This window comes from Antechinus flavipes, chromosome 1 (genome assembly GCF_016432865.1).
Source record: "Antechinus flavipes isolate AdamAnt ecotype Samford, QLD, Australia chromosome 1, AdamAnt_v2, whole genome shotgun sequence".
Taxonomy (NCBI): Eukaryota; Metazoa; Chordata; class Mammalia; order Dasyuromorphia; family Dasyuridae; genus Antechinus; species Antechinus flavipes.
This window is the reverse complement of record NC_067398.1, coordinates 164,975,864-164,993,053: the sequence shown is the minus strand read 5'-3', so window position 1 is coordinate 164,993,053 and position 17,190 is coordinate 164,975,864. Positions and strand designations below refer to the sequence as shown.

The window sequence follows — 17,190 nt, the reverse complement described above, 5'->3', positions numbered from 1 at the left end:
ATAGTACCTAAATCAAAGAGTTGTTATGAGGATCAAATGAATTAATATGTAAATAACTTAGCAGACCAGTGATAATGATGATGATATCTTTTGCTGCTGCCGCTTCTACTATACCACTGCTATTTTATTATATCCTCTGACCATTTATCGATTTCCGTGTAACTTTTTAATTCTTTTAAAAAATCTGTTCTAGGAAAACTATGAACGAATGAAAGCTCTAGTAACTGAACTTCATGAGCGAACAGCGCATATCATATTAGGTAAATATAAAATAATTTATTTTATTTTAAAATTTAATTTTATGCCTTTATAATTTATCCTGTGGAGATTTGCCAAAGTGATATATCTTAAGCATAATAGTTTTCTCTTGCCCAAAAGTTGAAGTGACTTCCTGTTGTCCCTAGGATGAAATTCCTTTGTTTGGCATTTAAAATCCTTTGTAATTTCACCCAGATTTTCTTTCTAAGTTTATTATGTTGTATCTTCTTTACAATTTCTGCCTTAATTTTGTTGTTCCAAACATATAACTTGCATATAACTCTCTTTCACTGTGCCTTGCTTCAGTGTACTTCCTTCTAATCTTTGCCTCTTAAAACCTTCAGCTTCCTTGAGAGCTCAGAAAAAAGTGCCATTTTGTACAAAAAGCCATTCTTGATTTGCTCCAGTTACTAATATTTCTTTTCTCCCCCCCCAAATAACTTGTACTTCTTATATACTTTGCATTTATTCACATAGCTACATGTTGTTTCTATCAATAGAATATAAGCTCTTTGTTGGCAGGAGCTATTTTTAATTTTCTTTTTGTATTCTCTACTACAATCCCTAGCATACTTCATTAATGAATCAGTTAATCAATAAGCATTTAAGTGCCTATTATATGCTAGGTATTGTGCTAGATGCCAGGGATACAAATACAATTAATGACACAATCTTTACTCTAAAGGAACTTATTTTCTATTGATAAATTATCTGTTGATAAATGCTCATTGATTTATTGGTCAGAAAAGAAATTATATATTTTTAAAGGCTGGCCTGTTCTTAAGTAGAGTAAAAGGTGTATTTAATGATATAATTTGAAGAAGTGTCTGTATTCCTTTGTAGGTTTGCTACATTCTTTAACTAGCACCATAGAAGTCCTTATAAGAATTGTGTGACACTGGAGAGAATGCTATTGGAGTTGGAGGATTTGGGTTCAGTTACTTGTGCTACTTTATGGATATCAATTCTGTCAGGTATAAAATGAGAATAGTAGACTAGATAACCTTTCAGAAACCTTCTGGCTCAAATACTATGCTTTTATAACCTATACTTTGGAATAAGTTATGGTCTCCAAAAAACTCCTGCTAATTATTTAGGATGGATCACTAATCCATTAACCTTGTTAATATTTTTGCCTTATTATTTTGTCTTTTGGACAAGAGCATTTATGGGGAAAGGAGACTTAGGCATGACAAAAGATAGGTGAGGAATTTTATAACACTAAATGAGAATGGTATTGGTTACTTGCTAGATAGGTACCAAAACAGAAAGATGATCTAATAAGAGATGAGGTAATAAGAGATTACCTACTTTACAATTTTGCCTGTACCTGGTATGGTTACTCACCCTAGAATTGTTCTAATTTATCAATTTCTTTGGGGGGGTGTAATGAGCTGAGGCTTGAGTTGATACACTGAGGTCCCAAGCATGTGAGGCTAAATAGTAATTGGACCATACTCTATTAATATATATGCTTGGAGAAAGAATGGCCCCCGCCCACTCTTTGTGCAAGTCCTGATGTGTTGTATAGGAAATGACATTTTTGGTGGGTAGAGGCAAGGGAGTGGGAAGGGAAGCAGAAGGAGAGAGTGCTGGCTGGCATTTTGACACAGCTGCTCGCATTGCCATTGCAACGGCCTTTCATCTCCAATCCCTCTCTGCTAGCTGGCTTCCTGTCACAGCTGCCCATATTGCTATCACAATCTTTCTTGCCTATATTGCTATCGCAATCTTTTTTCACCTCTTCACTTCAATAAAAATTGAAGGTTTTTCCTTTAACCTGAATTCTTGACTCTGGCTAATTTTAAATACGTGGTCATCACATTTGGCGAACAAATAGGGAAAATGCAATAACAGACATTTTGATAAGGCAACTTACTAAGGAAAATGCTAATGAGGTTTGCAGAAGAATTATACTAGGACTGCACAAGGATGCTCCTTTAGAGGAGCTCATAAAACGCTGTGCCACAGTGGGCACAAATGCCTTTTATAGCCAGGCTATAATGCAGACTTCCCAAAATCCAAACATGAGAAGACCGAGTCCCTCCTGGCAAGGGACTTCCAGAGAGACTTGTAGATGCTTTCAGTGTGGAAAAGTAGGCATCTGAAAGCTCAGTGTTAGTATAGAGATAGAATGGGAAAACAGGGTGGGAGAACAAGACCCAATACCCCATGTCCAAAATGCAACAGAGGCTTCCATGGGGCCTCAGAATGTAGACATATTCAGGGAAACGGGATGAGGAGCCCAGCCCCAGGGCCTAAGGCAAAAAACACTTGGGGCATGATGGCAGCCAATGGTGCATCCATAGAGTGCCTAGAAGTCCAGTACCTAGACATGACCAAGCAGCCAGAAAGCCATATGATAGGAGAGGGGATTACACAATTAACCAGCCAGGAAGCAACCTGATGGAAGAAAGGAATTACAATTGGGGAGAATAGAACTGTATGCAGCTGGGACAACTGAGATACCCCCTGGAGAGGTGAAATCTGTTCCTCTCCAGCCTATGGATCCCTTACCTCCAGGCACAGTAGGCGTGACCATTTCACCTCCTTTTTATACGTACAAAACAGTGTCCATCCACACGCTGATGTGGGAAACTGGGGAATGTGTAGATAATATCCCAGTCACTAATACAAGTAGACAATGTGTGACTTATCACCCAGGAGAAGTAGTAGCATCAGGTTTACTGATACAGAATCCTAATAAGCAACCTGGTGATAGTCACCCAGATTCTGACTCCAGACCACAAAATCCAGGAATATACTGGACAGCAGCTGTAACAGGTGACCAACCTATGCTCACGATCTATATAAATGGCCTACCATTGGAAGGATTGGTAGACACAGGTGCAGATCGTACAGTCATTAGAGGTGCCAATTGGCCCAGTCACTGGCCAAAGATTAAAGCAGACACCTATATATCTGGAGTAGGAGGATCAATAGCAGCTGAAGTTAGTGCTGCCCCTATGAGATGGATTTTTAAAGACAAAACAGGAGTTTTTACTCCTTTTATAGTTGAAAAAATACCCATCAATCTGTGGGGAAGAGATGTTTTACAGCAATTAGGATTAAAAATGAGTACTTCGGTTTTTTAAGCAGGGCTGCTGTTGAAGGCCTGCCAACACTTTCACCTGTTCCTATCCTATGGAAAACTAATACACCAGTGTGGATAGAATAGTGGCCCTTAGGTAGCGATAAAATTCAGGCCTTATTAGATATAGTACAGGAGCAGCTTGAACAAGGGTACTTACAACCTTTTCTAAGTCCTTGAAATTCCCCAGTGTTCATTGTAAAAAAGAAATCTGGAAAATGGAGGATGCTCACTGATTTAAGAAAAGTGAATGAACAGATGGAAACTATGGGAACTCTTCAGCCTGGACTTCCATCTCCTACTCAGTTGCCTAGAGAATGGCTTCTTTGGGTCATAGATATTAAGAATTGTTTCTATTCTATCCCTCTGGATAAGGAGGATATGAAAAGATTCGCTTTTTCAGTGCCCAGTGTTAACTTAGTTGAGCCTTATAAAAGATACGAATGGACAGTTTTGCCACAGGGAATGAAAAATAGCCCCACTATGTGTCAAATTATGTTGCTGCTGCTCTTGCTCCAATAAGAAAAGCATTTCCAAAAGGTATGCTATTACATTATATGGATGATATATTGGAATGTGCACCTGAGGAACAAATGCTAGAAGCATGTCTACAAAAGACGATAGAAACACTAAGATACTACATATTGTACATAGCTGAAGAGAAAATTCAAAGACATGCTCCTTTTCAGTATTTAGGATATGAAGTATACCTTAAGGTGCTTACAGTACAAAAACTGTCCTTAAGAACAGAGAAGCTAAACACCTTAAATGATTTTCAGAAATTGATAGGAGACATCCAATGGATGTGACCACTGTTAGGCTTGACTACCTATCAGTTACAACCATTATATGACATTTTAAGGGGAGACAGTGCTTTAAATTCACCACGCCAGCTTACAAAAGAAGCTCAAGAGGCTTTGAGAAAAGTTGAACTGGCTTTATCCAATGTGGTTGAAAGAATCACTCAAAAACCCTTGGAAATATCAGTTTTTGCCGCACAAGAGGCACCCACAGCAGTCCTTCATCAAGGAGACAGTGTGATAGAGTGGGTGAACCTCCTGGCACAACCAGAACAAAGCCTCACTCCTTACCCAGTGCTTGTGGCCATTAAGCGAGCAGTACAATTATCTGGGGCAAGACCTGATAAGATATACACCTTTTACACCAATACACAAATTAATGTGTGCTGTGAGACCATCCCAGAGTGGCAAATCTTATTAGCCATGGCTCCAAATTTTACACATGGGTCTCCATTAAAGATAACCAGACTTTTACATAATTGGCGATGGATTCTTGAAGAAAAAATTTCTAAAGTTCCTCTTAAAGGACCAACTATCTTTACAGATGCATCCAAACATAATATTTGTGCTGTATACTCTCATGACTTAACTATAAAGAGAGTAGTCAGAACTCCTTTTCAGGACGAATTATATGCAATCATGCTAGTTCTCACTTATTACCCAGGAGACATAAATATAATATCCGATTCAGCCTATTCAGTAGGTGTGGTACAAAGAATTGCCACAGCCCAAATAAAATCTGCAGCTTCTAATATATATCAGCTCTTTAAGGAACTTCAGGAGCAAGTGAGAAAGCATCCAGGAAAGATTTATATCTTGCATGTCCAGTCACGTAGTGGACTTCCAGGTCCTATTTTTGATGGGAATTCAAAGGCAGATAGCCGTTTAACTATGTTAGCCAGTACGCCTTTATTTTAGAAGGCCCAGGAATCCCATTCTAAATGCCATCAGGCTGCTTGAGCTTTGCATTTATTTACAATTTGGGATAACAAAAGAGGAAGCTAGGAGGATAGCTGGGCAGCTTGCCTTCCTTTCCACGCTCCTACACTGCCTCCAGGGAAGAATCCTTGTGGTTTGAGACCCAATGAAATCTGGTAAATGGATGTGACCCATTATAAATCTTTTGGTCGTCTGTCTTTTATCCATGTAATGGTAGACACCTTTTCAGAATTCACTTTTGCAATACTAGCAGCAAAAGAAACAGCCCGAGTGGTCACTGAATTCCTCACACAAGCATTTGCCATTATGGATGTGCCACAAGCAATAAAAACAGACAATGGTCCTGCATACACCTCCAAACATTTTGCACACTTTTGTGCACAGTATAAGATTTTATATACCACTGGCATATCCTTTAATCCTCAAGAACAAACAATAGTAAAGAGGAGAAACAGAGACATTAAGATGATGCTTCAAAAACAAAAGAAAGGGGGAGCTACAAGTAACCCTAGAGAACTTCTAAATCTAACCCTTTATACTATTAACTTCTTGATTTTTGAACAGGGAGGGCGGAGCAGATAAGGGTCTGGGGTTCTTACTATGTTCCTAGCATTTTGTATTTTATTTTGTATTTTTCTTTGTATACACACGTAGAATAAGAAATGAGAGTGTAGTTTGTTTTGGCCTCCCCCCCTTTCTCCATGAGCTTTCTAATTTTATAATAATATTCTTTCCTTGTTAATTTTTTTCTTAAGAAAATAAAGAAGAATTAGAAATATCAGAGTTTCGAAGTGTTACCTTAGAATAATGAAATAAAATGTTTTTATTTGTAGGAAGCCTTGTTAAATGGAAAGGATGGTGAATAGCTAATTTTCCCTCACCTTTTCTTCTCTTCCTCTTTCCCCCTTACTTTTCCTCCCCCAATGTTTTCATTTTTGCCTTTGTTTCAGATTTCCTTTGAGTGAACTTCAAATTCCATTGTTTTTTTGGAGACTTAATCACTTGTTCAGGAAAGAGTAAGGATGTATTTGTAGCTTTATTATTAATAAAGACTTAAATACTAGAATTAAGCATGTTATTTAATTTCATTTATTGAAGGGCTAACATATGTTAGTGATTGTTCAATGCTGAATTACCATTTTATGTATCAGTAGTATAGTTGTAAGGAGCCCAAAAAAATTCTGGTTATCTTCTGAAAGAAGACTTTTTTTTTTTTTAGTGTACTATAGCCATACTGTATATTTTGACTTTTATGAAGTTAATAATTTAAAAAGGCCAATGATTCTTTAAAGCTGCTACCTTATTCTACTGAAGAAAGTTTAGGCTTAAAAGGAATACTTTTGCTAGTCATTCAGTCAGCAAACATTTATTAAGCATTATCACCTATGTCTATTGCCTTCACAAAGTTCCATTATGATATTTTACCATGGTATGAAAGTGACCTGGGGTTCTCAAAAGACAATGATAGCAGAGTACAGAGTCTGGCTTTTTTTTTTTTTTTTTTTTTTTAACTAAGCTACTAAAACTTTTGAGTATACCACTAACAGATTATGTCTGCTTCTTGAGAACCAGTCTAAATATGGAGTCTGTTACTTGTAATTAGGCTTCTTAACAATAAATTATTTGATCTCAAAGAAAATGTGTTCATTCAGTAAGCATTTAGCAAAAATACCTACTATGTACAAGGCATTTTGTTATGTCTAGGGGTTTACATTCTTTTAGTGAGAAACATTGTTTGCATAGATCAGTCAGCACAAAATATGTATAGACAAATAGGGGAGTAGGACATAAGGCCCTGAAAATGTGAAGAGATCAGGAAAAGCATTTGTGTAGGAAGTGGCAGTTGAACTGAGCTTCAAAGGAAAATAAGGATTCTTGGAATTAGAGCTATGGAAGGAAGATTTCAGAATGATGAATATTTGTGTATTCCTGTGGCATGGACATGAGGGATGGAATGTCAGGTTCTGGCAATAGCATGGAGTCCTGTTGAACTGGATGGGATGTGGAAAAAACCTAAAAAAGTGACTGGAAACCTCTTATGAAATGCTTTTGTGCCAGATAGAGGAATTTGTATTGGATCTTATAGACACAAGAGAACTAGTGAAGCTTCTTGAATTGTGGACAGACATAGATCTGTGTTTTAGGAATATAGCTTTGGTAATTGAATAGAAAGAAGAAACGACTTGAGGCAGGGAGATGATATAACAGTCTAGGTGAGTCTGAAATAGGTTAGTATCTGTAAGTGGAGAACAAGGGATGGATATAAGGAGGTTATTACCTACACTATTTATTTCAAAGAGGAATTATAAGGGTCAAATGAAAATGTATATTTAGTATTTTACATACTTTAAAGGACTGCATAAATATAGTTATTATTGTAATGTTAATGAATCACTTACTTGTCATAGGAGGTGGAGAAAAAGCACGGAAACGGCATACATCAAGAGGAAAACTGCTTCCTAGAGAAAGAATTGATAGACTCCTAGATCCCGGGTTAGTATATTTTTTAATATAGGAGAGGTAATGTAGAATATCTCTCCTAATTTATATGGTTATTAGAAATGGATATTTTTGAGGAGTAATTGAGAAGTACTGTCTTTTGCCATTTTCTGTATCTTCAGCATAATTGGCACTTAATATTTATTATTTATCTGGCTAATTATAGTGAGATTTCATTTCTATTGTAATTTTTTTTAGCCAATAAAATTGCAATTCTTGATTTTCATTTGAAAATTTCTTTATAAGACATACCTTTGAAAATTATCGATAAAGAAAAATGCCTTTTATTTGGGAAAAAAGTTTTTTTAACGTATTTACTGTGTTTAGTTGCAGTAATTTATGTGATATCCTTTTCTTTCCTGCAGGTCTCCATTTCTGGAGTTTTCCCAGTTTGCAGGTTATCAATTGTATGGTAATGAAGAGGTTCCAGCTGGTGGAATTATTACAGGCATTGGCCGAGTGTCAGGGTAAGAATCTTATGTGTTTTCTATTATGCAGCTCATCTTGAAAAAACCCAAAACTTTTCAAATGACTAAAATGACTAGGACTTTGCTTTCTATGTTAGATTTGTAGAATGTATGAGCTTCTTCATTGGAAGGATTTAATGTAATCCATCTAAATTCTTTCAAAGTAGTTTGATCTCCAATTTTCTATTTCCTTTCTATCTAGTCTGAATTAGCAGTGATATATATCCTACACTTCTCTCCACTCTGCAGTCTATTCTCCACAGCTTCCAAATTGCTATTCCTGAAATACAGGATGGATCAGGAATATTCAGTGATTCCTTGTCAACTTTAGGATAAAATGCAAATTCCTATACCTTTGTTTCCATTCTTTAGTTCTTGGATGATTACATATTGTTTCTCTTCATATTTTCACACTTAAGGGAAAGTGGCCTGCTTGCTGTTCCTCACATGACATTCTGTCTTCTGCTACTACCATGCCTAGAATGTTCTCCTTGTATTGATTCTCCCTGGCTTGCTTCAAGGCTGTCTGGTCAAGTGCTACCTTATCATAACCCCCTAATTGTTAATCTCAATCACAGTGTAATCATGGAATATTTTGTATAGATTTTGTGTTTACATAGCTGCAAAGAGGTTGTATTTCCCAACTGGGATACAAACTCTTTGAGGGCATTAATTATCGTATTTCAGTCTTTGTATCCCTAACACTTAGTACAGTGTCCTGGCATGTAGTAACTATTTAATAAATGTTTTTGATTGAGTGATGCACTCTTTATCCTGTCCCCTACTTACTGATTTGTCTTACAGATGGTCGCCACTGGCATCACCTCTTTCTTTCTATAATTTTCAGTCTCCTTATCTGCTGGATTCTTCCCTGGTAGCTGTAATCATACCTGAAAGTCCTCCTTCTTTAAAGAACTGTCACTTAGAGTTAAACTCCTAGATCTCTCCTCCCTTTCATAGCCAACTTCTGGGAATAACTATCTATCTTCATTGTTTCTGATAAGGTGAGGTCTAGTTTTCGGGGTTCTGTCTGGTCAGTCACCAAATGAGGATGTCTAGTTTTAAGGATTCCCGGTCAGGGAACCAAAATGTGATGAAGTTTAGGTTTTGGGGTTCCCTTCTGTCAGGGAACCAAATTATGAGGTCTGGATTTAGGGAAGCAAAATGAGATTAGGGTTTCTGATGGTCAGGGAGTTAAATGATAAGGTCTAGTGGCAGATTCGGGGTTCAGGGAACCAAATGGAGAGTTTGGCTCCCCTGCACCCCCTTAGGATTTGGCACAAGGGTAGAGAATTTTGGGGAATCCCCTTCTGGCAGTGCAGAGATTCTCTACAAGGGAATTTACAGACCAAAACCTAGATTGATAAAAGAGGTTTATTATAGGCATTGGGAAGTAAAATTTCTAGTAGAGAAATCCGATAGAGAAGCAAAGAGAAATCCTGTCAGAGAGGCATAAAGTCTCATTAGGAAATAAGTGAGGATAAAGAGAGGGTAGCACTGGAGGAGAATATTATTCCAGTGAGCAGAGGCTTGCTATGCCAAAAAGAGATATTCCTTGGCATCTTAGGTCCTCTGCAGAGTTGTTCCAAGTTGCAGTTTTTATAAGCCTTGCTTACAAGCTGGGGGTTACTCCTGCTGGGGGTAGTAGGTGGAGTTCCAGGTTGGCCCTTTTTATCTACAAGCTGGATTTCAGCTTGAGCTGGAATTTGAATAGAATTGAATGAGTCTCTTTAATTCAATAGGGTTGGAATTCTTCAGCTCAGGACTCAACCAGCCCCACCTAAGTTACAGAATGAAACTGTTTGTCCTCAGGCAGGGTCCCCACAGACACAGGGTTCAAGGAGAATCTCTCTTTCAAAGAGTTTTAGAGAGTTTGGGGGTCCCTTCTTCAGTTGCCACTTTCTTTTCTCTTACCTTCTTCTCACTATGGCTTCCAGCTTCATCACTCAGTAGAAACTGCTTTCTCCAAAGTGACTAGTGATCTCTCCCCTGCCACATTTGATGACTAATTAGATTCCAGTCCTTCTCTATATCACTGCAGCATCTGATACTTTTCATTACCCTCTCTTTCTGGATATTCCTCTTTAAATTTTTGTGGCACTGTTCTTTCTTGGTTCTCTTCCTAACTGGGTGAGAGTTCCTTCTCAGTCTCATTTACTATTTCATAATTCATGGAATGACCCCTCATTTGCCCCCCTCCCCACCACTGACTGTAGGTAAGCCTCAAGGCTCTCCTCTGGGCCCCTTTTAGTCTTTATAATCTTTTTTTCCCCTGAGGCAATTGGGGTTAAGTGATACATACCCAGCTAGGGAGTATTAAGTGTCTGAGGCCACATCTGAACTCAGGTCCTCCTGACTTCAGGACCAGTGCTCTATCTACTATGCTATCTAGCTCCCTTCCCCTCCCCCCCCCCCCCCCCCCCCATACTCTTTTACTTGGTAGCCTTGTTGGTTTCTTTGTATTTCATTATCAATATGTGTGTGTGTGTGTGTGTGTGTGTGTGTGTGTGTGTGTGTGTGTGTGTGTATGTTTTCAGCATTAATCTTTTATAAACTCTAATCTCATATAACAAGTGAGAGAAATTATTATTTTATTGATATATTAATAACCAATTATTAAATTGGGATTCAGATTTTTTTCTCCTTTATTTCTTCTTTAAGGCCTAGCTCCTATAAAAAGTCAGTCTCTGAAAGACATGACTAATTGATGAGTTTATCGCTAGACCTCAAGGAAATATGCTCTTTAATCTTGAATGGGACCCTATTCAACTAGGAGACCTAACTTCTATTTAGAGTAAAAACAAAATCTAGTCTGGATGAGTTCCTATACTGGGGAAAGAAGCTCCTCTCCATATACCCCTCCATTTGAATTTAGGATAACACAGCTTATGAAGGAGAAAACCAGCCTGAGAATTCTGTATGGAAATGGCTTTCCTTGACCAGATTGCAGAAGATGCCTGAGTCTTGTGATCAAGCCACAGTTTCAGCAGGAGGAACTGAAGACTTTTGGTCTAACTCCTCATTAAGTGCCATCAGGGTTTATTTCTACTTGCCAAGGGCATTCCCTTTCAAAATAGCATTTAAACCTTTTAGGCTTTTCATCTTGTAATGATCAAGTGAAATTGGCCTTTAATTTTACATAAATTTTTCACGTTCAGTTGATATTGTGCCTTTCAGAGTGGAATGCGTGATTGTTGCCAATGATGCAACTGTGAAAGGTGGGTCCTATTATCCAGTGACAGTGAAAAAACACCTACGTGCCCAGGAAATTGCTTTGCAAAATAGACTCCCCTGCTTGTATTTGGGTAAGTCAGCAATAATGAAATCATTTTCATAATACTTAAAAGTGCAAATGAAAAATAATTCTGTTGAAAAAGCCTATATATCTATTTGATGATCACTGGGGATTTCTGAAGCAATGACCTATGGCATTGTGGTGCTTGCTGAATCTTTGTCTCTACAAAGACTGCTCTGATCTTTTCCTTCCTCCATAACCAACTGACAGTAATTTGTCTTTCCTTTACTCTAATATAGCATCCTTTATCTCACTTCCATTTTTAAAAATAGTTATTTGTGTACATTTCTTATCTCAACTCTGAGATTTTAAGCTTCATGAAGTGTTATAGTTTTCTTTATATTCCCAAGAGAATCAATATAATGCCCTTTAATCACTTAAAGGTCTAACAAAACTTTTTCTACTAGTCTCTTTAGATTTTTGAAAATGCACACTCTCAACATCCAAATTAGGGGCTCTGTGGATCACTTCCCAGAATATTGTTTTGAAATATATAGGATTGTGAAGGAAGGAAAGAAGGAAGTAATTGTATTGAAATATAATTACTAAAATATAAGAAAAACTTATGGATCCTAGCTTAAGAACCCCTGAGCTGAATGCTTGACCAGCCTAAGATTTTAGTATTAAAACTTGACTAAACAACATATTTAGTTTGGTCATGTCACTTATTTCATCATCAGAATGTATTTGTATAAAAACCCCTTTTTTTGAAGCTTAAATTGTATTTTTTTCTAAACAAAGGCAGATGCCTTATCTTCTTCTCTCCTTCTCATCATTTCCCTCCACCTTACCCCATTGAGAAAGTAAGAAAAACAAACATTTCTATTGTAAATACGGATCATCAAACCAGACAAAGTTTTGTATCAGACATGTCCTAGAAAAATGTGCTTCAATCTGCATTCTGTTTTCATCACCTCTTTATATAATCTCATTTTTGAACACTGATTTCTAATAAAATTCTAGAAGAAACTTTTAAAGTAAGAACTTTAACTGAGGGTAATAAATATTTTAAAGAGATTACATCTTGAACGTTTCCTGAAGGGAAGAGAGAAGAAAACAGCATTTATTAAGTGTCTACTATGTGTTAAATCCCTTATAAATATCTCATTTGATCCTCGAAACATTATCTCCTATTATCCTAATATATAACTCGTTATTATCTCCATTTTACATATGAGAAGACAAGCAAAGAGAGTAAAGTGACTTGCCCAAGTCACACAGCTAGCAAGTGTCTGAGGTTAGAGTTGAACTCAGATCTTCCTTACTCTAGGCCCTGCATGATATCCACTGGGCCACCTAGTTAACTCAGTGAAAATGATGAAATGAGCCATTTATATATATTATCTTTTCTTCAATCAAAAAACAAATCTGAAATTCCAGTCCTGCTAGATTTTATTTCCATATAAATTTTAACTCAATATTTTTGTATATGGCCTTGTTTCTTTTATCTTAAAATCAACATGTTTGTTAGAATAATTCAGTAAATTTGTATTAAGCAGATTTGTGTGCCAAAAATCATTGCATATGTAGTATTATAAATCCCTTAGTGTTCATTTCCTATCTTGTAAAACTTTTATAAATAACTTTCTTAAAAATGTATTTTATTGAAAACTTATCTTTTTGTCACAGTCATTTCTTTGGGAAAATTTTTTTTCCTCTCTCTAAAATGAACTCTTCTTGTGAAAAAAAAAAAAAAGAACAATATTTTCTGCATTGACCACATCTAACATTGGATACACCTTTCTACTTCATAACTCCCCGACTTTTCTGCCCTGAGGAGAAAGATTATTGTATTACCTGTCTTCAGACTTCATTGCTTTTCTAGTTAGTCAGAGTTGGACTACCTCTTAGAAATCAATCTATTTACATTGTGGTGATTATTATGGAGAACTTATCTGTTACTTTTAAGGTGCAAAGAACTTTTTAAAGTGACTGCAGTGTTACTATAGCTTTGATAAATTTTAGTAACTCAGCTAATGGACCTTCTGCCCATCATCCCTATGCCAGTAAACACAGAAGCCTGAGCCTTTAATAGACTTTTTAAAAAGTTTTGAATGATTGTAACGGTTTTTTTTCTTGAAAAGAATTCATTTGCCTCCAGTATTAGCTCACATTTGTTTGCTCACTCTCATAAGGTTAGATCATCATTAATATTACAAAGCTTGAAAGAAATGGCATTTTAAATATCTCTATTGAGAAGTCTATGGTAAGTATCTCTATATATGCAAAACCAAAAATAAACACTCTCACAAAATGGTCTCTGATCAATGGTCTTTTAGAATCAGGGTTATTTTCTAGGATGATGGTTTAATGAGATAAAATAAGTTATATAGTTGTTTCCTTACTTTCAGTACCTTGATTTCTCTCAACTATATGAGCAGAGGTGGAAACCATAGATTTTTAGAGCTGGAAGAGATCCTAGGGATTTGGTGTACTCCATATTTATGGATATGGAGACTGAGGCTTAATATGATTAAATGAGTTCCTCGTGGTTATTGTGGGTGATGTAGCCAGGATTTGAACCTCAATCTTTTCATTTCAAACCCAACACTCTTTACTTTGCACCCTGATAATAATGATGGGCATTTAAACAGTGTTTTAATGTTTCTCTCTGCATTAGTTATACTTTATGATCTTTTTTTCATGCTATATGTTTTATATTTACTTATCTGTATAGATGTTTCCCTCAATAGAATGTAATTTTGTTTCATTTTTATCTTTGTGTCCTTTATATTTTGGCATATAGCAAACATTTCATTCTTGTTGAATAAAAGAGTGAATGGATGGTGGAACTGTGGTCTCAATGATGGACAGGTTCCTTCCAATGATGCAGAGTGCAGCACAGTCTGTAGGATGGATGATGCGCTCCCATAAATGTTTCACAAGGGGTCATTCTGCTTACTGAATCGTGCCCGCCCTTTAGATTTTTTAATATTTTATGCATATGAATGAAATCTTTCTGCCCATTGGTTATCTCCTAATTTTGCTCTTTGAATGGCCAGTCTTTTTCTCCAGTCATACATCTCTTTGATCACAACCTATATTCCCTTTCTCTGTGCTTCTCTGTTCCCCTTTCAACAATCCTTAGTTGTTTCTTCAGTGCTTGGTATATTCTATGACATAGAACCACAGAGCATCACTGAAAAAATAGTGATGTTATTTTTTTCTTTCACACATATTTCCACATTTATCATGCTGCACAAGAAAAATCAGATCAAAAAGGAAAAATGAGAAAGAAAACAAAAAGCAAGCAAACAGTAACAAAAAAAATGAACATACTATGTTGTGATCTATATTCAGTCCCCACAGTTTTCCCTCTCGGTGCAGATGACTCTCTTCATAAGAAGCCTATTGGAATTGATCTGAATCATCTCATTGTTGAAAAGAGCCAAGTCTGTCAGAGTTGATCATCACATAATCTTGTTGTTGCTGTGTACAACATTCTTTTGGTTCTGCTCACTTCACTTAGCATCAGTTCGTGTAAGTCTCTCCAGGCCTTTCTGAAATCATCCTGCTGGTCATTTCTTACAGAAAAATAGTATTCCATTGTATTCATATATCATAATTTATTAAGCCATTCTCCAATTGATGGGCATCCACTCAGTTTCTAGTTTCTTGCCACTACAAAGAGGGCTGCCACAAATATTTTTGCACATATGAGTCCCTTTCCCTCCTTTAAGATCTCTTTGCAATCGATATAAGTCCAGTAGAAACACTGCTGGATCAAAGGGTATGCACAGTTTGATAGCCCTTTGGGCATAGTTTCAAATTGTTCTCCAGAATGGTTGGATCACTTCATAACTCCACCGACAATGTGTTTGTGTCCCAGTTTCCCCACATCTCCTCCTACATTTATCATTACCTTTTCCTGTTATTTGAGCCAATCTGAAAGGTATGAAGTAGTATCTCAGAGTTGTCTTAATTTGCATTTTTCTGATCAGTAGTAATTTAGAGCATTTTTCATAAGAGAATAGTGATGTTATAAAAAGATGGGTTTCTATTTCAGGAAGCAAATTGGGATCACTTAAAAGGCTTTTTAACCCAAAGACTGTTCAGTCTATTTTTTTTTCTTCCTGTCCATTCCTGGGCCCAATTCATTTTCCATTCACATTATCTATCTAAGATGAAGATATGGTGGACCAACTCTATGGATTATCCATCCAACTAAGTGTACCTAATGACATAGGTAATTTTGTTTTTTCCTTGGTAGATAATTAGATTAAATTCGTGAGTGGTTATGGATTTCATGTAGGAAGTTCTGCAGTATTTTGGGACTTAATATGTTCTGCACAGAATCTACAAACAGGAGCATCTGAAGCCTTATTATTATAGGGAATCTCATTTTAATTTGAACTCTGCAGAATGTTTTTCATTACTGTGTTCTGTTAGGATAAATCTTTGGTATTATACTTGGTGTAGGGCACCACAATTTAGAAAGGACATTGATAACTGAAGGGGATTCAGAGTTAGGCAGACAAGATGTGAAAGGCCTTGAGTCTATGCTAACTGAGGATCATTTGCTAGAACAGGATTTGTTTAAATTGGAGAAGAGAAGACAAGGGAATCATGATAACTGTAGTAGGGTTAGATTTGTTCTGTTTGTTCTTAGAGGGCAGAATTAAGAACAACTAAGAGTAGAAGCTGAAAAGTGATAGATTTAGACTGGATGTCAGAAAAAAAGTTCCCAATACTTAGGATTATCTAAAAGTGGAATGGGAAGGCTTGATAGGAATGGATTCTTTGTCACTGGAGATATTGAAACAAAAAGTGGATGAGGACTTGCTGATTATATTGTAAGAAGGTTTCTTTTTTGTGTATGGGTTAGATTAGATAGTCACTGAGGGTTTTTCCAATCCTGAAGTTCTCTGATTCAGTGTAATATCTTGGCTAAGTATCTCCTGTGTTTTTTTTTTTTATTTTTATTTTTATTTATTTATTTTTTTTACCTTGAACATGTTGATGAACAAAGTTATCTTTCTTTCATCTTTGCTCATTTATTGGTTCAAATGTTTATTTGCATAGATATTAAAAGTTAGAAATTTTTCCTTTGTACAAGTAGAATTTTTTTGTTTTCATTTTCATTTTTTTCTCTCTATAAATTGAAACATTAAAATAAATAAACCAATATTTACTAAACACCTATGTGTTGGGTACTGCAGGGATTATAAAGACTTGTAAACTATAGACTTGGTTCTTTTGGAGCTTGCAGTGCAGATGGACACAATATAGTGGTGGAAAGTTGTAGATTGTCTGGAAGGTAAATGAGGTTCTGGTTATGGAGAGAGTTGAATGCCAGTGATAAGTGATGTTAATCCCTTACACAGTTTTTGGCATCTGTAGCTGTTTCTTGCTGGAGGGACACTTTTCTCATTTCTTTTATTATTTATGTATCATTTGGGAAATTACTTGTATTCTTATAGACTTTACAATGTTCTTTATATATTTGAAATATCAGATCTTTATCTTGTAATGCCAGAGAAACTGAGGCAAGATAGAGATTAGAGTGTATTTTATAATTTATTAAGTAGGAGAGAGATGCTGGGACCAGATGGATCCATGGTTTGGTCCCAGGGCTGAATGAGACTATCGTCTCTAAGAATACAGCATCCAGCCAGCATCCAGCAGCCAATGCAAGTTCTCAATGACATATTAAGCTAAACAAAGGCAGGGGGTGGAGTCAAAACTCTGGTGAGGGGGAATCTCCAGATAGGAACCATTAATTCAGTTCTGAAGGTTGGGGAGTAGGACCATAAATTCTAACAAGCTGGGGAGTTAAGAAAGACTTTACAAAAAGTCTGGAATCCCCCTTTCTGAGTTTACACATTGACAATTTATAACCTT

The 17,190-nt window shown here is 36.4% G+C and overlaps 1 protein-coding gene across 1 annotated transcript in view; it reads left to right on the top strand.

Annotated features, from left to right (window-relative positions):
* MCCC2 (methylcrotonyl-CoA carboxylase subunit 2) overlaps positions 1-17,190 on the top strand; it is an 89,754-nt gene that overhangs the window by 15,709 nt on the left and 56,855 nt on the right. The window contains exons 2-5 of the mRNA XM_051992513.1: positions 194-260; positions 7,497-7,581; positions 7,953-8,054; positions 11,232-11,359. Of these exons, the coding sequence (XP_051848473.1) occupies positions 194-260; positions 7,497-7,581; positions 7,953-8,054; positions 11,232-11,359 (382 nt within the window). The remainder of the gene's footprint in view (positions 1-193; positions 261-7,496; positions 7,582-7,952; positions 8,055-11,231; positions 11,360-17,190) is intronic.